Source organism: Pecten maximus, chromosome 1 (assembly GCF_902652985.1).
Source record: "Pecten maximus chromosome 1, xPecMax1.1, whole genome shotgun sequence".
Classification (NCBI taxonomy): Eukaryota; Metazoa; Mollusca; class Bivalvia; order Pectinida; family Pectinidae; genus Pecten; species Pecten maximus.
In genome coordinates this window covers 52,076,530-52,103,422 of record NC_047015.1, presented here as the reverse complement: position 1 = coordinate 52,103,422, position 26,893 = coordinate 52,076,530, and the positions used below count along the sequence as shown (strand labels likewise).

At 36.4% G+C, this 26,893-nt stretch overlaps 1 protein-coding gene across 1 annotated transcript; it reads left to right on the top strand.

Annotated features, from left to right (window-relative positions):
* Window positions 1-202: 202 nt before the first annotated feature.
* Window positions 203-16,353, top strand: LOC117337664 (interferon-induced protein 44-like). The gene is made up of 7 exons (XM_033898763.1): window positions 203-316; window positions 8,510-9,087; window positions 11,859-11,968; window positions 12,488-12,685; window positions 13,393-13,539; window positions 14,780-14,951; window positions 15,696-16,353. Exons 2-7 carry the CDS (start codon window positions 8,622-8,624, stop codon window positions 16,004-16,006), a joined length of 1,404 nt encoding a protein of 467 aa, XP_033754654.1. The 5' UTR covers window positions 203-316; window positions 8,510-8,621; the 3' UTR covers window positions 16,007-16,353.
* The last annotated feature ends 10,540 nt before the right edge of the window (window positions 16,354-26,893 follow it).

The following is a 26,893-nucleotide window of genomic DNA, read 5'->3' as shown; positions in this document are numbered from 1 at the left end:
ACTTTAAAACCATATCGGGTATTTGCAGCTGGATGAAAAGCATCAGATTTCGGAGTACGACAGGGTGTATTGAATAACAGACATTGTATTAATGACGAAGATTTGAAAGCGGAAGTAATATTGATGAGAGCATTATCACGAGTCATTGTGTGTATTCGCGCACAGTCTGTTTTGCTTCTTTTCATATCGACATGCATGAATAAACTAATTGTTAGAACATTTATGCAAGCGGCCTGTGTTGTCCATTTAGTAAGATTATTGTAAACTGGAAGTAAAAACGAAAATCTCGACAGATTGAGAAGACAAATATACTGAGGTAAGTATATGTTTATGATAATAGTGATCAATCAGGTCTACAACTGAACATTCTTATATTATACAGAGCCATATTTCTCATACGACGTAACTTCTTGATTGTATGATGTTATCCCTCAAACAAACAAACAAACAAACAATTTAAACAGTCTGGTTTCTTATGCTGTTATCTGTAAACCAAAACCTTCCTGCATTAATACGAAGTATTGATGAAGTATGTAATCATTTAAAACTTTATACGAAGGTCATTACACAAACGAGAGAAGTGGAGACGGGCAGAATTCAGACATGCATGCACATGTGGTTTAAATACACGTAGTCACATAATTTTGGATTATGTAATGAACAACATTATTGGGAAGACCTTTCAAAAAGTTTTCTATAGTAACATGATAAAATATTAAAGTAAACACTCACCCCTTACTTAGATAAGGGATAAACGCCTTGTTTGTTTAAAATATACATACGGTATATAGCTAATATAAAGGTTATTGGACGTCGCTTCTTGTTTTCGTCTCCCATAATATCATAAATAATAAAAAATATTCATTATGAAGAGTTCAAAATGCCAAAGACTTCATTATCTATAAGTTATGTCATATATCTGGACATGAATGGAACAACATATGCATCTACACCTGAGTTGGCCATGTAAACATTAGCTCATGCTTGTCTCGGCTGATACACAGTACAACATACGTGTTAAGATAACCAAACGATTACACATGCATCATATCTTTAAATGAATAAGAAAACACTGAACTGTAACGTAATCCCTGGTTCGTTGAGACGTCTGACGTTTATACAATTGCATCGGTATTGTTCAGATATGTCCTTTATCAAAATACAATAGTTGTTTATAAATCACGTTGAACGAGCACTTTGTGACGCGATTCGTTTTTAACTTACTCACAATATATACATGTCAAGTTGATAAAGACACCTTAATAGTTCGATAAGAAGTTTTTATGGAGGAATAATCTCGCCCGCTATTTTAATTTCTTATTACACAACTGCAGGTTGTTTTAATCTGTGGGCGGAGTGAGTTTGGCAGTTAAAGTAAGGATTGTTGACTAACAAATAATATACATACCAAAACATAAACAACCATACGTATATAAAGAGGCAACTATATAAGACGAAACAAACAAAAGAAAGACTTTATTTCTATACTGGTTCAATCGAAAGACGAGGCTGCATAAAGGCAAACGGGCATATAGACAGGTTGATCACTGTCAACTGATAATGTTTATGATAAAACGTTAGAGCTACAGTAATCATGCTGCAGATAAAACTGCTCGAAGACAGGTGGAAAAATAGGTGGCGAGGCTTATACTTGGTAAGATGCACGGCATCTTTAACCTGATTACAAACGGTATTGATTGAACTGGCATTTCATTGATTAAGTCAGTCTGCTTTTAATATCAATAAATGAGATACCTAAATTGATAGTTGTTGTTACAATAGTATTATAATTTCTTAATTGCCTGAATACATCAGTAAAGATACTGTATTATCTGGATTAATCCCGAATGGAATCTTGAATCGTTAAAGAAGGCTATATCGTGTGATTCGGGAGGCCTTTAAAAGCTGCATGTACCAGTCGAACCTCGACCAGGATGGAGGAGGTACCGACTTCCATGGGTCTATGACTCGCTCCTGAGGTCACGTGTCCAAAAAGTCAAGGGACCACATGTAGATTAGTCATATTGAGGAAGAATACAGTAGTGATCGTAATATTTAGGTATATAATCGATGTGTTGTGAGCAAAAGTTCAAAGCAATGCATTGATTCTACCACCAATAAAGATAATCTTTCATTCTATTACTTGCCCATTTGATGTGGCCAAATAGTGTGATGGAACTGCTCTTGAGTTACAGACCACTTTGGCCACTCTACCGGATTTCTGTTGCGTTGTAGATCACGTAATACAGAGTATATGAGAACAAGAAATTTGGATGGCGCCATCAATAATCAGCATTGAAAATAAGACTTGTCGATGTATATTGCATCAATTTATTACTTATCCGGATTGCTATCGATTATCTGCGAAAATGTCAAGCGGAAAATATCAATTTAACCCATGCTACATTTCCTCACTGCTTTAAGTTAAAGAAGAAATTGCAACTTAAATGAAAAGATCCATGTCAACTGCTACACAAAATCTGTTTTTAGAATTTCAATAACATTTTTTTTAATCTTCCAGTTATATTCAAATCCCAAACATTGTATCAACGGTACACTGCATATGTCTTCCACAATGAGCTGTGTCATTCCACTCTCAGGCCATTTTATAGATGTGCTCACTCTTAGATATATATACCTGTATTTTATTCCACCAGAGAAATTTAACTTAGCAGTCTTTTGATCGGTCAAGAATTCGAACTTTGGCCATTTTATAGATGTGCTGACATCTGTTATACAGATATACACACTTTTGTGGCGGATTTTTACATCCCCACTAAGGCGAAATGCAATGCAACTTACTCGTGGGGAAAAAAACTTTACTTTGAATTTAAGCTTTGTTATGTAACTGTTCTAGAATTATTATTAAAGTAGCCATTTCAATGTCTATATGTATTTAGTTATTTTTAAGTTTGAGGAACATAAATATATTTTATTCCATCAGTGAAATTTAACTTACCAGTCTTTTGATTGGTCAAGAATTCGAACTTTGACCTGAAGTGCAATTGTTATTAACGTCATCAATAAACGAATGACCTCACATCACCGGGTCGCGGCCGTCACTTGAGCATCTTATTTCAATACGCGAAATAAGACTTGATCACGTTCCCCTTTGATTAAAGCCAGTATCAATTTGGACGAAACAGGTCACAGGACTTTTTTCGATATGGAATTTATTTCACACTTGTAAGTCGATAAAGCTCGTGTCTTTTGTAATTTAAAAATATAAAAAATAAAAAAATTACTCGAGTAAAATGAATTCCATATCTAACAGCCACTTGTTGTGTAACCATTATTTGTATCACCCGATCTATGAGCTGGGAGAATGGAGCCCGAACTATTTTTAGGATGAAAAAGCTTTTAAAATCAAACACAATATATATCGAAAATCTGTTTGTTCAATATGAATCACAGGACTATATATACCATGTTTCAATTACTCTGTAGACAGACCAGATAGGTAGTAGGTGGTATGTATATCTATAATTGAACGTATTTCAGAAATCATTATGATACCGTTATTGTACCGTTCTTAACCCGTTTAATATACGTTAACTTTTAACAAAATATGGTTCAATTTTGCAAAAACTCTATTTCGTTGACAAATCCATATAACAAACAACTCATAGGACTGTTGTAAGCATGCATTTACCCATATTCAGAGATGCATACAAGATATCGGCTTATAAAATATTACACGATTAGGCATGTATGAGTAATATGATTGCTTCAGTGAGCAGGATCTGTTCGTACGCGTCGCATTACAGGTATATTTCTGAAAACGCGTATGTTTTACTTTCATTTACATAACGAAGAAAACGAGAAATGAAAATACAAATTTCAGCAAATTGAGACGGACAGCATACTGAGGTATGCGTATGTTATGTGATCATAGTTATCATTCGGTTTTACAACTATATATGTTTGTATCATACATAACTAGTTACCTGATACTACGTAAGTTATTGATTGCAGGATGTCAGACCACAAGCAAAGGAAACAGTATGTTATATCATATAAATCATACAAAGTTAACAACACATACGAGAAAAAATAGAGATAAACATAATTCACACATGTATACACATGCTTTAAAAACACACATTTATACATATTAATTATATATTATGCAATGAACGACCAGTACCCATATACAATGAAATCACCACCCAACGAAGATATACATTGTTATACAAACAAAACTCACTAAACATTTAGCAAAATGAGAAGTAGAGACAGAGACAACGCAGTCATGTTTGTAAATAGGGTTTAAAAGTTATATACATTACCACCAAGTTACGTAATGGACGACAGGTACCCGTATAAAGTAATATCAATACCAAAAAAAATAAGATATACACAAATAAAATAAAACATATATTTCAACTTAACTGCTGTGAACAGAACGACATCTTTAACCGCAGTTAACAGCTTACGCCAGCCCCTACCCCACCCTCTGCCAAAATAATAATTTTTCACTTAATTTGGACGACCAGCGTATCCTGAAAAAAACTTACAATCTTGGAACCGTACCTTTAGTTTGATTACCAAGAATATGGGATTTCTTTAGGAAGAAAACAGTTATTTATTCACTTTCAAATTAAAATTTTGAACATATTCACATTAATTCATCGGATCGAACAAGGTTTATTTCCCTTTTTCGGTACCCGGAATTTGTGTATTTTACTTTCAGTTTGATTTACAAGAATATCGAAAGTATCATGTAGTACGCTTCAGTCATATCATTTAAATATATAGAGGATATCTTACATTGTCTTCAGTAATACGAAATATATTTCACGAGTGGAGCTAATATTTTGCGCACTCGTGAAAAATATCAAAATCTTAGCCGCACGAGTGAAATATATTTCGTATTACTGAAGAGACTGTTAGATATTCTGTTTATTACATTTTTTTATCAACGAAAAACCTACCCCGTATGCTAACTAGGTCTACAGCGAAAGTTTGCATACGTTTACCGCTTACATGTCTAGACATATATGGCGGGCTTTCTGATTGGTCAATTATTTTGGTATTTTCTAATCATTAATTTGATTGGTCAAATCAGCAAAAGTGATATTTTTCACTGGAAAATATGAATGACTTTTATAGAATGAATAATTTTTGATATTTCACTGGTAAAAATGTAATAAATAGTGTTATTTGGTCCTGAAATGACCCCGTAGGTTTTGTGAAAAGGTCTTAATATTCTACAAGGATAATTCTTGGTAAGTACATTTGTAAAACAGAAAGTGAATTGGGCTTCCCTAGTTCCAACAAACGTGGCAATTCATATTCTGAGAGTGTTAATCAGATTTACAGTAAGAACACGGTTTTAAGCCTTAAATCTCGCCACAGAGTAATCCCTGATTTTTTATAGTATCACAGCTAGCCCATACTGTTATGAATATGTTAATTTACAATAAAAACACATAATAATCATGGTTTAAACGGTCCGAACCTATCCTGGCTATTCCCAATCCTGTAAATCGTCCGAGTGGACCGGTACCGTGGACTTCGTTCGTGGACAAGTTCATGTGAAGTACCTGTATGTGTGTCGTGCGGTCGAACTAACGCCTCCGCTAGAAGCTTCAAAAGGAGTACCCGAGAAAAATGCATGCGATCGGACAGGTGACCCAATTTGAATGAAAACTATTGGAGACTTACATGGACAAAGCGGGATAACTGCCCTAAAACAGTTGAATTAGCGATGTATGCTGATTAAATCGGTAACGTTTCGGAAATTTTGGATGGAAACTGAAGGAGTTTTCTAGACAAGATTCTGCCTATGAAAAACGTTAAAGGCATAAATACAAAATATAGATAGTGAACGCAGATGCGCAATGTCAATGTATGTGTTGACTCTGTTTAGGAATAATAAAAATATTGTACTGGAAAACTAAAGTATTATACATTATGATTTGTCATTTCTTTTCCAAATTAGATATAACTTGACTTCATACATACATAAGAAATCTCTATCACAGTAAATCAGATAAATTTCATGCTTTGCTTCATTTCGTAACTTTAAGTGAAGCATAACAAATCATTTTTAGTCAAATATTTCGAGATAATCCTGAATAACAAAAATAGAACAAACAATCAAACAAACATCATATATATATTCTAGCTTCGTCCGATCATGTCAGTTGCCTTAGGATATTATTAATTAGTTCCTTTTTAAAGATATGTCGAAATATTGTTTAAAAAAAAAAAGTTTTACAGTGCAAACTTCATGTTCCTTATGGCTTGATTGTAAGCGTGTAGATGTTTTAGTTTTCTTAAAATAAAAGAATGTATTAAAAGTGTAATCTTACTTATGATATTTGATTGTATCAAACCTTGATGTAAACAAATGAACTTTCTTTTATTAATACATCCCCTCCCTTAATAAGTTAAAACTAGATAAGAACTTGTGGATGTTTTTATAGTTGACGTAAACAAATCTAAATACATTCTAGAATATGGATTGTATTACTTCGGTGTTTAGAATAAATGTAATTTACATTTAAAAGTACAGAACAGAGAACAATAATGATGATAAAAGGTCAAGATATTGATATTATATTGATCGATTCCGGATAATACTATGATTTTAGATGCGGACTAATTCTATGTTTATAGATGCAGATTAATATTTGTATATATGCAATAATTGTTATGTCTTTGAACAAAATGTATAACAGATATAAGAGGTCTGCAAGAAGTCATGCAATTCCAACTCAACTCCAAGTAAGTTATTCAAAATCAGACGAATTTTTAGTTTACGGATGCAACAGCCTCACACTAACGAAAAAACACATATCGGGTCATTAATCCGGATTGCGCAAACATAATCGGAGATCAATCCCGTAATATAACAAATGTGACGAATATTGCTACGATAGGGATATTGTTACAATAAGCTTTCAGTTGATAGAATGTTAGTCCGTATCGACGTGTGCAAAAAAAAAAAAAAAAAAAACATTAAATGCATAAATGTAGAAAAGATGACTCTTAAATATTTTAAGATAAATTGCATATGAATTATCTATGAAGTCTAAGCAAAGGTCCTTTAGATTTTTAATTAATTGATTCAATAATAATAGATAAAGCATGTTGTATTATTAAAATAACTATAGGGCCTATATAGAAAATATCTTATGCAAAATCAATCATTATTTGACAATTTCCTTCAAAAATGTATTTCTTTGCGGCCTTTTCAACAGGTTTGACCTTACAATTCTCTACAAGTATTTGGGATTATAAGAAAATATACTGAAAATAATATGACACGCACGCAGCATTTCTAATTGAAACGTGCACCAAGAAGAGAAATCGGATTGATCTTGACGTACACCAGTCAATGAATGATCAATAAAACAAATCTTCCAATGGCGTAGCTAGACTAGATTTAATGTGTACGCACGGGAGGGAGAAACTTCCGGGGGTTCCCCTATCTGTCCTGTATTAAAATACATTGTTTTAGTTGTTTATAAATCACGTTGAACGACCATTTTGTGACGCGATTTGTTTTTAACTTACTCACAATAGATACATGTCAAGTTTGATAAAGACACATTAATAGTTCGATAAGAGGTTTTTACGGAGGAATAATCTCGCCCGCTATTTCAATTTCTTATTGCACTACTGCAGAATGTTTTAATCTGTGGGCGGAGTGATTTTGGCACATAAAGTCGGGATTGTTGACTAACATACAATATACATACCAAAACATAAATAACTATACGTGTATAAGGAGGCAATAATATAAGACGAAACAAACAAAAGAAAGACTTTATTTCAATATTGTTTCATACGCAAAATTAAACTTAGCCCACTTCGTGTGAACCGATGGTTACATAATCTACTGCCTGCTCGGAGATTATTGTGCATACATCTTCCTGCTATAAACGTTCCAAAACTTTACTGCTTTTTCACTCTCATACATGCTTGTAAAACGTGTAGAAAGTTATGTACTGTTGTGATCTTCTATTTTGTCTTTTCTGATCTTAATCAATTACTCTTTCGGTCAGAGTGGGGTTCATGGTGGATTGTGTTACGGGATGTTTTAGTCGGTCATCCTAGAGATGTATTTGTTGTCATGGATATTTTGAGTATTTTGACGAGAAAAAAAGAAATGGACTGGGGATAGCAAGCATGAGGTTACAAGTAGTTGGTAGTTAGTCGTTGGCCTTTTGCAGGAGGCAGAATTCGGCTTACATTCGTAGTAACTAACTAGATCTACAATACAATATCTCTGGAATATAATGCTATCTGATTTTTTTTTAGCTGGCGTTAACAAATTTGCTTCATTTAACAACGACTATAAACCGTTTTAGAAATCAAAGGATGTAAGTTTAAGGTCGATTAATTAGAACTATTTTAATAATTGTAGAGTCTTTAAACAATATGTATAGGGATATATGGTTATATTAAAATACTAGTAAAGGTCAGCTATTTGATACTTGAATAAGCATTGGCTTAGACTTTTATTTATATTTATACCTTGTTTACATGTATCTAACAGAGCATGTCGACGAAGCTGACTCAGGCTCACAAGGACCAGCTCTCTGAATGGATAACTCCATCGAAAAGACACAAGTTTACTTTACTGTACAAGATCAGCCGTGACGGATGTAATGCCCAGACCTTCCATAGATTCTGTGACTACAAGGGACCAACTGTTACTGTCCTGTACAACACTGATAACTCTGTTTATGGGGGATACACCGCCGTCAACTGGGACTCTAATCAAACCTCTAGTCCCGAGGTCATTCTTCGATGATATTCCGACCGGTGTTTGGATCACTGATTATAACGCCTTTCTGTTTAAACTGGAGTACAAAGGTACTGCTCAGCCAATGAAGTTCCCTAACGCTTCAAATGGATATAATGCAATTTTTGGAAGCGAAAATTATGGTCCAACATTTGGAAGTGGTCATGACTTGCATTGCTTCTCTGGAACTGTAAATAAATCCGGGAATCATTATCCGTTAAATGGTAGAGTCAACTTAGGACAAGTGTACAATATGCAGGGACAAGATTTTAACAGTGTGATGAACGGTCATCTGAATGTCCTAGACCTGAAGGTATACAGTGTTCAAGGTAGGTGTGATATATAAATCTAGAGTCTGAAATTGTTATTTGCTGACACGTCCTGGCTATGACAGATACGCTTGCCCGTTATCGACTTATCTTTTTCTACCACAATTAGTGGGTATTATTAAACTCCAAATACATCATTTAAGCATTGTAACTGTTGAATAACAGTCAGTATATACCACACGTGGAATAAGTTGCAAATACGTTTTTTATTGGCAGGACTGTTGAAGTTTGATCATCATTATGTTTTTTTTTATCGCGGGATTCATGACCTTTTAGTTGGTTGAAAAGCGAAGGCACAAAAAGTATACTGAAACGTCAAAGAGATCATGCATTTAAGATATTTGTATACATATTCTCTTTTATTATTTCTATGTAATGTTCCCTGATTCTAAAGGCATTTCTAAAGAAGATTCCAAAATATCACAGTGCATCACATCAATCAATAATGTACAAAATTTTTCAATAGTCTTTTCTTTTGTGACACCTGTATAGAGCTATACCGATCAGCCCTCAGATCGACCTATAGTGAAAGTTCGTCTTGAGTTACATATCTACCATCCTCAGTGAGACAGTAGACACAGTTTCTGTAGGACCTATCTACACCTTCCGATCAACCAGTTTCTTTCCCATAGCAAGATGATGATTGTTGTACCTTAAACGCGTTACAGCATTTCTTACATTTTTTATTAACAATCTGGTACATGTATTCGTTCGTGCAGAAAAAAGACTTAAATCTACGATATGAGCGTGACCTATCTTTCTGAAACGCATCAGAGTACTAGGAATTTTAAAAATACATCTATGCGTCTACTCTTCACATGTGAAAGAAAAAATATCAACATCTGATACTACTTGGTGATAAGTGTAGCTTAGCGTACTTCAATCAACCCAGTTTAACCAAGATTCAAGAAAAACCTACATTACTGAGTAAAAGCTTAATCATTGTTGCCGATGTGATTCTACATGCAGAGCCTGAAATAATAAAAAAAAACATGTCTCGCACCAGGCTGTGTGGTATCTCCCAGATCACATACATAATATTTCCAACCAATACTTTACACACCAAAGCAAAACAACCACATGTTAAGGTTTTTTTTTTCCAAATTCACATTATATTACAGGTGTGTTTGTACTGAGATTTACTCCCAAGATCAACCTACAAATCCTCAAGTGTACAGATTCTATAATATCCACTGTTTCAAAGCCTCAAACATTCGGTCCATAAAACAAGATCGAGTTATCATGTGGGGAAAAGCCCTCCAGATATCAAACTTACTCGCTTCAATAAGATTTGGAGCATAAATAAAGCCTTACCGGCTTGTTGTGAAAGAGTGCTATGACAAAGGGGTTACAAAACTGCGCCCAGAAATTTATAAAAACTCACAATTTCAATATGTTCTTATTTGTAAACAATCTTTCATTTTTCTGAACAATACCTCCTCTTTTACAAACAATAATTGTTTAAACACTGGCTTTGCTTTTGTAAACCCGCTGCGGAATCGGATAGGAAAGCAATGACATCAGCATTGAGCAGTGATGTAATATTGTCAATATTATTTGTCTCGCAACATCTCGAGTAGTTATTTCAAAACCAACACGGAAAGCAGAGGACTTACCATACAGCCCTGCCTTTACAAACACTACATTGGAAATCATCTAAAGTCAACGTGCCAACCTCTACTCGGGAGTTTAATTTGGTTAACAACACATAATTGAAAAGCGTATGTTGAACAATGTCGAACGCTATGGTGAAATATGCAAACATACAGTATAACCTATTCTGTGACCTTGTAAGATACTTTTCAATAGCGTCCACCACTATCGGGTTCCGCTTAAGGCGGCACCACTTCCTGATGGTAGATATAATCTTTTCAGGTGCTGGATCTTCACATGGTAGTTTTATGGAATTTTCTAAACGAAAGTGATCATAGCAGTCCTTTCTTAATTAATTCCAAAATATGACATATCTGTATATAAATTTGTAGACCCAAACATGTTATCAATGACACTGCTGCCTTTGTGAGATGTAAAAACAAAGTTTCATAATGACTGCCAGTAAGCATATGAACTCCAAACGTTGACAAACAGTAACATCTCCTTACCAAATGCATGTTATCACGAGATCATCTCACGTTGAAACTATCATAAAGATATTCTATTCTGATCCAACACGATCATCAAAATTACCGGCGACAAACACACAAGCATCATAACTAAGAGTGTCTAATTGTGTGACATGGTTGAATAAAAAAAAACCTACACCGTTTTGTTCATGCCTCTTTTTGTAGAAATCTATCTTTTCAGGAGGAATGTATAGAAACATGAAATATTATCCATCCGGGGTAGTGATAAGGTACACATCGTCACTAAAATCGTTTCGAGCTCAGCGGGGAGAAATACTGGCAGATCTCTTGATAAATAAGTCAATTCCGTCGACTAAGTCTTTTTTTCTAAATATTCGCTCACCACAGTAAAATGGTCATGTGTCAAAATATTGAATTTATATGATCAATGATATTTCCATACAAACGCATAATCTTTTTGTATTTATATAAATTTTCATGTATAGTGTGTAAAGAAGAAAAAAACATATGAAATTTTCTTTTACCTTGGATAATGATATACGACAAACTGTTTTTCTCTATGCTGAATATATATACATGATTATTTTGGGTACGATAATATTGTGTTTATGGAAATTAACTGACTGTATCCCCTTAATATTAATACACGTGTAAGACACACATTGTTTCAATCTAAATGTATTTTAGAGCTAACATTGGCAGAACAGAGAGAGGAGGAAGCACTATTGGAAAAGCAGAAGAAAGCAAAACAGTTACTGGAGAAGCCTTGGATTCATAATATCGACTGGAGCACAACAGTATGTATGAGGATTCACAACAGAGGAAATTTGCTGATTTATTTAAATGCCATTTTCATATTAAAATATATATACTGTAATGGATACAGGCTATGCCAGAATCTTTGAAAGGATCATTTTTGAAATTCCTCATTAATATTCACTATTATTTCATTATTCTAACAAAACACTTAAGGACGAAAGAACATCTTAATCATTTATTTGATTTTAGTAAACTTTATCTGAAAACAGTCAGTGATTTATGTACAACAAAATAACTCGCATTTCGATTTCCTTGCTTATATGAAATGAATCGGGCCATAAATAATCCTAAAAAACATAAGACGATCTCAAAGAAAGGAGATGATCATGTCTTATTTTCAAATTCACAATTTTTAATTTAGTAAGAATTGCGTGATCACCACTGTGTTGACAGAATGGCCATCGCTTTATGATTTTTTTTTCTCTCCTTTAAATTTTTTTTAGTTACATGCAAAGTATTTGAAAATGTCTAAAATTGTCTTTTCATTTTATTTTCAGTTTGAGGAGGAGATGAAGAACAAAGTTACCACCTACAAACCCTTACCTGGACTTGACCTGCAGCAGGCGAGGATCCTGTTGGTCGGACAGGTTGGGGCTGGGAAATCTAGCTACTTCAATACTATCAACTCTATCTTCAGGGGACATATCACCGGCCAGGCAAATGCAGGAAGTGCTGAGCAGAGTCTAACAACATCTGTGAGAATATATTATCATAACAGCAAAAACGAAATATAATGTATAGGGACGAAAGACATGTAAGTGCTTGCAATGCTTCTATTAAAAGGGCGAGTGTAGTTGCTCCCTGAAAAGATTTGACAGATTTGACCTGTCGTCCCACTGCCAAAAGAAAAGCTAAGCACTAAGTATTAGTAAATATCTCCATTGTAGAGACTCTGGTATGTTTTGGCCAGAGGACAAAACCCAAAGTTTTCCTCGCAGTGGCGAACGCTGAACTTAAGGCCAAAATTTAGGCAGTGTCAAGGAAGACACTAGGAAGGCAGTTGTTTAGAAAGACGAGAAAAGATTATTAACTCCAACATTCACGCCTCTTACAATCATGCAATTGGGGGGCAGTAGGTACAGTTCTAACGGCCAATCTGAAAGGCAGATTTCCGACCGGGCGGCCATGCTGTTTTACTTTATATCTTGAACCTTTTTGGACGGAACAATTTCGCACAAGTGCAAACCTTATTTCGTTGACATACAAACGCTCGTCTTATTTAATAATATAGCACTGAATTATACGTACTACCAAATACCTGTTGCGTTCAAATGTCCATTTCTACTTTCATTGACTTATTGGACAGCCTGGTTTTAACCTTGACTAGGAAAATACTTCCAAGGTGTCGTTTTTAGATTTATTAAAATTTTTAATCTCGCCATCTATTTTGTATCCCATTTAGTACCGGATGTATCAAGTAAGAGATGGATATGCTGGCACATTCCTTAACTTCCGGTTATGCGACACACGTGGTCTTGAAGAGGACCAAGGTCTAGATGATCACGATGTTGATTATCTACTTGATGGCCACGTACCAAACAGGTACAAGGTACGTGTGTTTTAAACGCAATAATGGTGTCATAGCATACCATCTACAGTATACATGCATTGTGTTTTTGTCTTGGACTCTTTCAAAATTACAGGATGTATCGTTTGCGCACATTGCGGAAGTCAATGGTTTTATTATTTGGTAAATACTTTAAAGGGTTAAAGCTTTTTTGAAAGAACCAAGCTTATTCGTGATTCAGAGGCCCGAGTTTGAATTTTGATATAAAATTACTCGAAATGGGTTTCATTGAAACATTGCGGGATTCACTTTCCATTTCATCCGTGTGTGCCCCTCTTCCTCTAATGGATGAGTTATGAAAAATGCGTAATGTACGGTATCAGCTCTCTTGGCAAAAGAACTTTTTTTTCACTACAGGATCAACACCTACGATTTGCATGCATACACTCACTTGCCAAACATTTGTCAATTTTTGGTCATTTTTCCTCTTCATTTCTTGCATTTTCATCTTTTCTAAACTTTTCGTTTGATATTTCAACCGGTTTGTGCTATATTCTGCAATTTGTAGAATATTGTCTCCTCTTTTAGCTCAAAATATTGGTATAAACACCTTTTCCAACACTTCAATTGTGAAAAACGTAAAGTCCAATAAAATTATTTTTTACTGTTTTGACTGCAAATAATTCATGTTTGACCTAAACAATAACTAATAAACAAACGATTCAGAGTATACCACTGTTTATTCGTTAATGCTGAATTCTGGAAAACTTCCTCAGACAATTAAGGACGTACAGACGTACGGACGGCATACAAATATGTTTATAGATATAAAGAGTTTGTTGTTTCCTGTTACATTTACAATGTATGTAGGTGTTGATAAGTAGACAAAGAGTTGAGAGATTAACATTTCTATTTATATTTGTTGTGTTTTTAAGTCTCTGTTTTCCTTCATATATGTACCCCGTTTGGAATTGCGATTATGTGTAAATCTACCAACATCCGAATACATACCGGATTGCACGATTTCGATCTGCTAGTGTGGCTTCAATAAATAACTTAGAAGAAAAATCATTATGCTATGATTCAAACTGTTTATATACAACGATATACGTCTCTGTCCCATTTTATTAGAAAAGCCATGATTAAATTACAATCATTTGCATTAGGAACTTTCATATCTGTAAGTAATATTTTATTCTTCAAGAAATGTGATTGCTTTAAATGTTATAAAACCTTTTTAAATATGGAAATGACATCAAAGATATCTATTTACTCCTTTCAGTTTAACCCTGCCGTCCCCATATCTCCTGACACCAAAGGATTTGTAAAGAACCCGACACTGTCAGATAGGATCCACTGTGTGGCTTTTGTTGTGGACGCTAGTACTGTGGACATCATGTCTGAAAAAGTGCTTAGGCGGATCAAGGTCATGCAGGCCCGGATGAATCAAGAAGGTAGCGTTTAACCCATCAAACAATATGTCACAAAACGTCAGCACTTCATTGTTACATTTTGTTGCCTTTAAGAGTAGATGTGAACTTACCAAATTTTGCGCAAATAAGAAAATGTGCCATCTTGATAAGGTTATGTACCTCTTATAATAGAGTTAGTTGTTTGGTAAAATTTTGGCATGACTACATATTGCTGTAGGTCATTTAAACAGCTACAGCGAGCTGAATATGTGTGTGCGTGTGCGGTTTGGTAGGCTGCGGTATTTGCCCTCTTGGCCTACTGATCCCGTCCTTATAGTACTACCTCTTTGAGGTATACTTTTGAAAGTGGCACGCGATTCCCCACATCGGGCCAAACTGTATTGGCAAGGGGCGAACCAATTCTCTAAAAGATAAACGTTAAGCAGTGGCAGATGCTTGCATTTCAGAGCCATTAGTATGTTTCAGCTACGGTACTGGACCCTTCCTCATAGGAACAGATGTCCAATTAAAGGAAAAATTTGACACTGTCATATGAGACATAGAATGCCAGAAAGTAGAAACATATTTAGGAAATAGAAAAGGATAAGATTAATTTATATTTCAACTTGAGTCGTCTTAATACATTGCATAATGACGTTGCAAGTACAATTATCACGTCCTTACTGTTTGGTTGATGTGTGGGTGACTTGGTTGGTTAGATTTGTGAGGCATATATATCGATTTTCAGGGGTTATATCTTTATACAGTTATGTTTTCCTTCTACAGGGATTCCACAGGCCGTCGTCTTGACTAAAATCGACAGGATTTGTGAAAGAATTTCAAATGACGTCAGCAAAGTGTTTTTTAGTCGGGCGATGAAAGAGTGTGTTGACAAGGTTGCCATGTTGATGGGTCTGCCACGGTCACACATATTACCTGTCAAGAATTATGAATGTGAGGTGGAGCTTGATCAGAACATCAATATCCTGTCACTTGTCAGCCTCAGACGGATTCTTGATTTCGCTGATGACTTCCTGTATGATAAGTTAGACGAACGTGAGGTTGCACAAATGCAAAACATCAATATCAGCGAATAACTGGGATATCACAGGCCATAGTACACATCTCTTGCAAACACTCCAATCTTTACAACTTTAGTAGTGATACTATATATAGACCGAGTGACATGTAAATAGTTCCGCCATCATCGTGTTATTGTAGTTGTATTGTTTTGTCTGTGTAGTGAAACACTAATATTTTATGTAACCTGCATGAAAAATAGATTAGGCAAAACCTGAAACTGATGATCTTACTCGAACATTGAACATAACTTTAGAAAAGCTTTTTAACTTTCTTTCTATTCCATTTCCGAGTACTCGGATGATTCAGTTATGCTATATTTCAATACTTCATAATAAGAATTAAAGATAAATAACAAAATCAATACTGTATTTATTTCTGGTAATCTTACATTCATGCTGCTTATGTTGTGCTATTTTTGTTTTAAGGTAATTGCATTGTAATTTGAAACGTTTAGAAATATAACGTGGTTGATATTGTTTCGGACAGACCGTTAAACCAACCGACATAAAACAATATCTAGGGGGATATATACAATTATTGATGCATTTTAATATGACAAACATTATGGAATCGACAATATGAATATAATTGTTCGCTTTTGAATCAATAGATAGCTCAATAACTAACGCCAGAAGAAATCATGCAAAGCTCACTATATAGACGAGAGCAATAAAGATAAGCATACTTCACACATAAATGCACATGAGAGAGAGAGAGAGAGAGAGAGAGAGAGAGAGAGAGAGAGAGAGAGAGAGAGAGAGAGAGGGGGGGGATAGAAACTAGGCAATTACGTTTATGTGTGGACACCAAGAAAACAAACAATTGCCTAAAATGTAAAGGTCAATACAAAAAAAAGGTAAAACCACTTTTTGCTTCAATCTTTAATCTTTAATATTTTGCAATATTTGGATATTAAATAGTTGAAAACAAAATGCAAAAGTGTGTGTAATCTGAAAGAAAGAAATTAAACTTGATAAAAAGGGTAAAGACAAAACTTTGGGATTTAAAGTTCATCAAACATAGCTCAAAGAACATTATACATCGCTCCGTAAAATCATACATATAGGCATGATCCAATTGATTCCAAAATATGCTTGCGATGAAAAACATTCCAGTTATGCTTGCCTACAACCTGGTAATTCTTTTGAATTCAGATTTAATACCAAGACACACAGAAAATATCCAGAAAAAACTGATTGGGAAACTGTACTTCAGTAAGTATATATTATGATCACTTAAATGGTTCCATCGTCATTCCCTATATTGTTCCCGTTCATGTCATACACTGTTGCAAAGTGATGAAGTGTCTATACTAGGCTGGACAAATTGTTGGGTATCCACCTAACCAATAAATTCGCTGCATGTTAATTGCGTAGTGTTTTAATATGTTTTTGGTAAATATCACACGTCAATGATCCATGTAACGCCATAAACCTTTTGATATCATCATCAAAAATGTTTAAGACAAATTGAAGGCGTTTATTAACAGAGTAGACAATGAAAACAGACAATTAAGATGCTGAATGACAAAGAAGTTCATAAAATAGATCAACGTCTGGTTTTCCAGCTGTCACGAATTGCCTTTCTTCAACCAATTATATAAGTTATGTTTATACATATCAGAGTCGGGGAACGTTATCGAACTTTTACTTGAGATGAAATTAATTATTGATTTACTTTAAAGTTGCAAGATGCAAAAGCATCTCAAAGTGGTGAGTGTAATAAAACGTTATGTATGTCTTATATATATAAATATCTTATTTAAAACACATTAATCGAAGCTAACTACATATGAAGGCCAACATCAGAAACCGAGACTAAAGTACGCTTATGCATATTTAGTTTGCATACAATAATCGTCACAAACGTACACATTCATATTTTTAATTTACGCCGGGAATCACCGAATTTTTATCGAATAGTAACCTCCCGTTCGTTTCTTGGAAAACATGTGTTTCATTTTCAGTTTGTTTAACAGGAATAACAACAGTAGCACAGTGCTAAGTCAAGAGAGAGTGAGTAACCTCCCCGTTCGATTCATGGAACTCGTGTTGTTCATTCAGTTTGATTAACAAGAATACCGGAAGTTCCACAGTGTTGAGTCCAGAGAAAACCTATCCTACTGAATACTGAATTAAGTTGATGTAATTGTCATTTGAACTGTTTTCATTTAATCTGCAAACATTATTTGTTTTATCTTTATCGATTTATCTTTACTTAAGGTGTGATTGAAGACAATAATCCTATTACAATTTTTATAAGTACAGTGCTGTTAACGATTTGAGAAGAACCCAAAAACGCTATTCTCAAACATACTTTTAAAATAACTCACAATATCTATTGGTGTTATTGGAGTGTAGCTTCCATCTGAAACAGGCTTTTTCATACTAATGCGATACTATTCTGATTAACTATAGTATATTTTCTATCATTCTATTCATTGAACGTTTATTCCACAGTAATAGTTCATTCTTAGAAAGCATAAATTGCTTTTAACCATTTCTGGGCGATTCTGCCTATTAGTGAATTAATTCTGAAAAAGAAGAAACATACAATTCAAAATGAACAAGAGGTCTAGGGACCTAAACCGTCACCAAACTACAAAGACTTACAGCAGGGAGAATTGTAACCTTTCCCCTTACAGTAAAATAAAACACATAGAAAGAAATATTCCTAAGTACTACTCTATAATCGAAAGTGGAATGGTTGGAAACATTTTCAGGGCGATTCCGTCAATTAGCATAAAATTTGAAATAAAATCTGAACGCAATGTTTGACACTCTATATCTCCCACTTCATACTTCATGATACACTTTATGATACTGCCCGACAAATGTTAAACCAAGACCCTTCTTGATACTGTTTAATTAGGAACATATTGTATTTTGACATATCGCTAATGTATGAAATTTAAACAAGACCTGAAACATCAAAAGACAAATCTCTGGAAATATTGTTATATTTAGTTTTCTTGCTTAATTTTTCTTTATGGCGACATAATGACAACACTTTATCTCAGTTCTACAAAGACCAACTTCCCATCACATGACAGGGAGATTAAACATCGAATCTTCCTAGGATATTTCACACATGGTGACTTTATCTCTGGCCGGAGTTATCGGAAGTTTACAAATGACAGACGGAAGTTGAAGAAACAAATCGATATACAATTATGCTAATAAACAATGCTTTGATACACAATGGCTTGAGAAAAATCCGGACTTAGAATCGAATCCGAGTTAGATTGTTGGACAAGGAAATCTGACGAGACTGGGATCGGGGAAATCTTTTTGGAAAACAATGAAAACATATAAAATTCAAACATATATTAGTCGTTTGGACAGCTGATTACATTGTTTACAATTTTTGTTGACGTGTTCTTTTGTTGATTACATTACTTTTGGTTACATAGTTTAACTGAAAGTTGCTTTGCCTATTTCTTTCAATAAGATAGACAAATTACCTCATTACTGGCCTGTTTTACCATATCATATGGTTATGTCATCAATAGCATTGGAAACATGTGCAATTAACACTATGATGACGTCATGATTGTTCACACAATAACACTATGATGACGCCATTATTTAGATAATAACATTATGATGCCCCATAATTGATTACAAAATAACGCCATGATGACGTCATAATTGTTCACACAATAACACTATGATGACGTCATTATTTACACAATAACACTATGATGACGCCATTATTTACACAATAACACTATGATGACGCCATTATTTACACAAAAACACCATGATGACGCTGTAATTTTACACAATAACACTATGATAACGCCATAATTGTTTACACAATAACATTATGATGACACCATAATAAGTAACACAATAACACGATGATGACGCCATATTAATTACACAATATCATTATGATGACGCAATTATTTACAAAATAACACTATGATGACGTCATTATTTACACAATAACACTATGATGACCCCATTATTTACACAATAACACTATGATGACCCCATTATTTACACAATAACACTATGATGACGCCATATTAATTACACAATAACACTATGATGACCCCATTATTTACACAATAACACTATGATGAGGCCATAATTGATTACAAAATAACGCCATGATGACGCCATAATTGTTTACACAACAACATTATGATGACGCCATTATTGTTTGCACATTAACACTATGCTGACGCAATAATTAGTTACACTATAACACTATGATTGTCGCTATGCCCTCACGGTCTTGTGTACAGAAATACCAGGAAACAGAATACTCAACAAATAAGTTTAAAATTAACAACATTTAATAAATCACAAGTACTGCCTTGGTGAACCGGCGAAAAAATCCAACCGTTATAACAATAGGTGGCCCGTAGTAAGACAATAAACCAAAAATCATACAGCCTGTTTACATAAATACTGTAGATTACAGCAGACAGGGTCTGTATCCATTTCACCAGTCTTGAAAAATACATTTCCTACAATATAAATGGTTCGGTTCCCACCATACAGATTACTGTGACTAGAGTATTATAATTTGAAGTTCCAGCTCCAGAATAGAGTTGTGGTTAATTAATAAATTGCCTTCACTGTAATAACTATTTAACAACCACTGTATATGAATAAAGTTCTCTCTTCAGCTTCCTCGAGATGATAAGGTAAGCATGTAAAGTTGAAGGCCATACACATATGTCCTAGTGAAGAACTTAGTCCACACAGCTACATTTACAATACAGCGAGCACTTGAAATGACTAAAAACTCACAAGTTCCAAGATAGTAGATAAATATCACACTCTAGATTTCCAAGTCCCTGACTTTACTGGGTTAACACAGTCACTTTAAAGCACTGACATAAATAGTGTTGCACAGGATGTACGACGACAACATATGCTGCAAACGGGCGGTGGTGTGAAGTTCCGTGTGTCTAACTGCGACAAGTACTGGTGAACTGCTGATAAGCCTGACGAAGGTCAAGGTCGTCCCTCATGCGATGCTTGAAAAATCCACCCCATCCCTACCAGTGTCCCTTGCTCAGCTGTACATCATCTTTATCCTGGTCAGGCGTCCCATCGGAGGCCTAGCCCATGACCGAGAGTGCCGTTATGGTGCACTTTATTCCCAGTTTTCCCATAAAAACTCCCCTGTGACACGCAACCTGCCTGGCTGGTTCACTGTTCTCTGTGCAGCTGACTGTTACGTCACACGAGAACCCGTATGTAGTGTAAGAAACCATGGGAAATCCTAGCGCGGTAATTTCGAACACCTATATTTTTATCAAAATTGATAAAACCAGAACATCTTATCATCCTAACCCAATATCTCCATACTGTCATACCTTGACAACTTCCCCCCTCTCATGTTGATACGTAATATTTTAAACAAGGGTTTGTTATCCTATAAATATGTAGATATCACTACTATACTGGATTAGTTTTTGGATACAAAAATATGTTTCCAAAAAAAAAAAACATGTTGTTTCCTACTCACTCAATGCTAATTCTAGCAATCAACAGCCCGACTCAAATAATCGGCGCCAACATTGTCCCGTCCTGGAATAGCTCGGATGGTCATCCTGTATGGTTGCAGTAGGAGAGCCCATCGCATAATCCTGGCATTTGCGATCTTGCTCTTACCGAGACATGTTAGTGGCTGGTGATCGGTTTCCACGTAGAAATCTTTTCCCATGAGGTATTGGGTGAATTTTGTAACTCCCCACACCAGCGCCAAACATTCTTTTTCCATCACTGCATATCTTCGCTCCCTTGGTAGTAGCTTGCGGCTAGAAAATGCCACTGGGTGAAGTTTTCCTTCAAATTCCTGCATCAGTACTGACCAAAGTCCTGTATCAGACGCGTCCGTCCTCAACGTGAATTCTTTGGAGAGGTATGGTAGCCGTAGGATTGGACCCTTCGTCAACAGCTGCTTTAAGGTAGTCAATGCCTTTTCCTGAGGTGTGTCCCAGTTGACATGATTGGGCATTCTTTTTTTGGTCAGATCTGTGAGGAGTACTGCTATGGTTGCGAAATCTGGTATAAATTTGCAGTAATATCCAGCCAAACCCATAAAAGATCTAACTTGGCGTTTGGTGACTGGCGTTACTGCATTCCGGATTGCCTCTAATTTGTCAGATACTGGCTCCAGTGTTCCATGCCCCACCATATGTCCCAGACATTCTAGTTTCCCAAATCCAAAATAACATTTGGATGGTCTTGCGGTAAGTTTGCTGTCTCGCAGCCGTTGAAGTAGACTCCTAAGTGTGTTTAAATGTTCTTCCCAGGCGACGTTAAACACCAGGATGTCGTCCAAAAAATTGTCCAGATTTTGCAGCTTCGCTAGGACTTTGCGCATGAGACGACTGAAGGTCATAGGTGCATTCACAAGACCAAAACTCATAACCTTGAACTTGTATAGTCCAATCGGTGTTGAGAATGCGCTTTTACGTTTTGCCTCCTCGGTCATTGGTACCTGTCAGTACCCCTTACTTAAGTCAAGTTTGGTGAAAAAATGTACAGCCTGCCAACTTCACAAAAAGATCATCTACTGTCGGCATAGGCTCGGCATCAAATACTGTCACTTTGTTCAGCTGACGGTAGTCGATACAGAATCTGCATGTCCCGTCTTTCTTTCTTACAAGTACATTGTACTACTGTGGAGCTATAATCAGAGTCGGACTTCTCAATGACGTCAATGTCAATCATTTTCTTCACTTCCGTTTTGACCTTCTCCGCTACATGATATGGAATAGGGTATGGTTTGACTCTGATGGGTTGTTCTGTAATAGTTTTAATGTCGTGTTCTATCAACGGTGTGCATCCAGGCAAGTCTGTCATTACGTCCTGAAAATCATTAAGTAGTTGTCTCACATCGGCTCCTTGCCCTGGTTCTTGTGTGTCCGACACTTGACAATCTCGGATAGTCTCAGTCACCTCCAAGTGTGGTAATACCAATGGGTTAGAGTCAGCGATGTCCATGAGACCGTCCTGACTGTCCTCATATGTTTCCTCGATCACGGACATTGACACACATGACAATACCCCTTGTGGGTTTTGACTCTCTTCGACACTCTGAGCTTCCATCTTTTTTTCTCGTTCCATGTATTTCCTCACCATGTTCGCGATAAATGTCTTTACTTTCCCTGCCATATCGATATGGTAATCCAACTCCATAGCGTTAAGAACTGGATATGGTCCCCTCCACTGTAGCTCCAACTTGTTGTGTTTTGTGGGCAACAGAACAAGCACTTGGTCTCCTTCCTGCAAGTCCTTTGTGTTAGCCTTCTTATCATATTAACCCTCTGAGCTATTTTAGCTTTTCGAAGATTCTCCCGTGCTAGTTTGCATGTGTCCTCCAACCGTTCGCGAAGATCAAATACGTACTGATAGGTGGTTTTGGTGTCCACATCCTCGATCTCCTTGGTCCACAGTTCCCTCAAAATTTGTGTAGGTCCCCGGATAGTGCGTCCAAACAAAAGTTCAAAAGGAGCGAAGCCCAAACTCTCTTGTGGTGTTTCCTGGTAAGCAAAAAGGAATGGGCTAATAATGTAGCGATCCCAATCCTTAGGTCGTTCGGTACACATCCTTCTCAACTTAGTCTTTAATATTCCATTATAACGCTCTACAAGACCATTACATACAGGGTGATAAGGTGTAGTCACCAGCTGTTTGAGAGACAAAAGTCTACTGACTTCGGCCATCATCTCTGATGTAAATTGAGAGCCTCCGCATGTGGGTTAATGTTGCGTCCCGTTTAGTTGCTCATTAGTGTATTCATGTAAAATATACATTGTTGTACATTGTTGCAACTTGTACATTCCAATGACGTCACATTGTTTACAGATCCCGCGTTGTGTCTGCACTGCTTGACACGAAGGCTTCATTCTGTGTTTTTTAGTGTTTTTGTTAGTTATCTGATAATTCAATTGATCAGGTATGATTAAAGAACCCCAATCAATATGAGGTGTGAATGTAATTTTAAGTTTAAACGGCATGTTGCGAAAAATACTTCAACTTTCACTTTGTTAGTGCATTCGTGATCGCAGCTTCGATCGGCTGTCATGGCAACGGCGAGGACGGTGGTTTTATCACAGTGACGAATTTACAAACTTGCATGTGTACAGCCGAAAACTTCTAACTATACTTGATGTCTTTGGAAATCATCTGTAAATAATTAATTGAATTAATTACGATACATTGCATTCGTTTATTAACGTTTGTTCGTTTCTATACGCCAATTTCGATATTTAAAACACTGAAGAGTTCCAATATTGGAGAATGAACATTAACACTTGCTCTATGAATCGTCCTAGAGCACCCGACTACCTTAAATCAATACTTATGAAACAGGTAAGAGCGTGAAGGTAATTGTATGAGAACAACGAAAAGTGCTGTACATTCTTACGAAAATGACAAACATCGTCAAAATTACTTAAAAAGTAGTCAATTAATTGGCACTTCTTCAATTAACACCAGTTTATAACGCCGTTATGTAACCATACTTGAATAAATAGAAGAATGTACAGCACTTTTTCTCGGTTTCTTAGCACGATGAATAAGTGTATCATATTTGTTTGTACGACAAAATACGTTGGTCGGGTGCTCTGGCCATATTTACCGACCAAGTGTTAATGTAGTCCTTCGTGCCGGTCACGTGACCACGCGAGAACACGAGGAACGTCGAAAACATCCCGATAAAGACGTTGGACAAAAATACAAACAGAACTTACCGGGAAATCATTAATATTGAATTTATATTAAAACATGACGTTTTTTGTTCTTTTTAATTATAAATGCAACATTAACCCACATGCGTCGGTCAATCAATATTTCTTTGGGCACCCCAACACGACAGAAGATATCCACCAGTGCCTGCGACACTGTCGGTGTGTCAATTTTCTTCAGTGCAACAGCTTCAGGATATCTGGTAGAGAAATCAATGTTAGAATGAAACGGTGACCTCTCTCTGACGCTGGGATTAAAGGTCCCACCAGGTCCACAGCGACTCTTTCAAATGGTTGTCTGATGATTGGCATGTTCCCTAATGGCGCCTTGACCATTCTACCTTTGTGCACTGTCCGCTGACAAATGTCACAAGATTTGCAGTATCTGGCTATGTCTGCTTTTCCTCCAGGCCAGAAGAATTATCTCCACACTCTCTCTGTAGTCCGCGTAATCCCCATGTGTCCAACCATGATAGATGCATGCGCTATCCGTAGTACTGTCTCCCTATATGCTCTGGGTACCACAAATTGATGACGTATATTTCCATTATCCACACACTTCCGATACAACATTCCATTCCGTACTAGGAAACTTGTTTTCTCTCTATTTCTAGACACTTTAGTGGTTCCTTCCTTCACCATGTCCCACAGTGCCTCAAGTGTTTCATCCTGTTTTTGCTCCTCTATCATCTTAGTTTTCTCCGCGATATCCTTAAGGGGTTTAGGTACCTTCAATGACTGTGTGTGCTCCTTCTCTCGTAACGTCTGAGCTCGCGTCTGTACTGCTGTTATTACAACATCCCTCTCCATTCCCTCCGATACCAATGGATTTCCAGGTTCTCTGGCCCCCTGTATGTTGCCTATGATAATGTCATAAATAGGAGTCTCCATTAGCCATGCTATACAAGTTCCCGTGAAATACGGTGATTCTATATACACCTCTGCCTGAGGTACTGTGATCTTGGATCCATCTGCCAATCTACAGCACTGCTTGCTTTCCAATGGCTTTTCCTTATCCAACAAACTTTGTCGTACCACTACTCCACTGCACCCAGTGTCCCTGAGTATAGTGACCACCTGACCGCCTATGTGACCCTTAATGGTTGGCATGGTAACTGCAACTTCCGTCACATCCGTCGAGTTCCTGTGATCCACACTGGGAACCTTTGGTTGTTCCTTAGGTTTTGGACATTTAGCTGCTAGGTGTCCCCTCTCATTGCAGTTAAAACATTTGCGAGATTCAGACTGCCAATTCCGTTCAGTGCCTGTAGGATTACCTCGATTCCTATCACTACCCCGAGATTTATTGCTTACGGGTTGTCCCTGCTTCCCTGCCCCCGTGTATTTTTGCATAAAGGACTTGGCCGTTTGTCCCCTAGCCTCAACAAACTGGTCACCATACTTTGCCATTTCCATCATGGTCATCGGTTTTCTTTCCCTCAAAAATATGGCTAATTCTGGGTTACACTGAGCCATCACCTGCTCCCGTACCACCAAGTCTTTCAATCCCTGAAAGGTATGTGGACACTTAGCCATATCCGTCCAGCGTTGGAAATAGTTCTCCAGTCTCGTCGTATACTGTGATAATGTCTCCTATCCTTCCACTCTCCCATTTCGGAATCTGTTCCGGAAACCATCTTCTGTATGGTCAAATCGTGGAGTAATGCCTTCTTAAGCCTCCCATAGTCCAAGACGTCGTCGGCTTTGAGGCGGGAGAACACCTCCAAAGCTTTTCCTTTTATCAATGTGCTAAGAGCTACAGACCACCTGTTTTCTGTCCAGCCTTGTAGCTTAGAAAAGGTTTCAAAACGTCTGAGGTAGGCATCCAGGTCGTCCTTTCCCTCTTCAAAGGGAGGTAATTTGGGGTTATATTTCCCAAGTCCCATTCTGGATACTCCTTCAGCAGGTCCCTCACGAGTTCCCATATGACCCGATTCCTGCTGAAGCCTCGCTAATTCCAATGCTCTCTCATGAGTCTCCTTGGCCTCCATTTTACGAGGATTTATCAACTCTAGCTCTCTTGCTTGAGCCTTTTCTTGAAACTCCATCTCAAGTTGCTTCCTCTTTGATTCATCAGCGGCCTGTCGCTCCTGACAACGGTTATAACGGTTGGGTTTTTTCCCCGGTTCACCAAGGCAGTACTTGTGAAAATATTTAAACTTTATTTGTTGATTTATTAAAT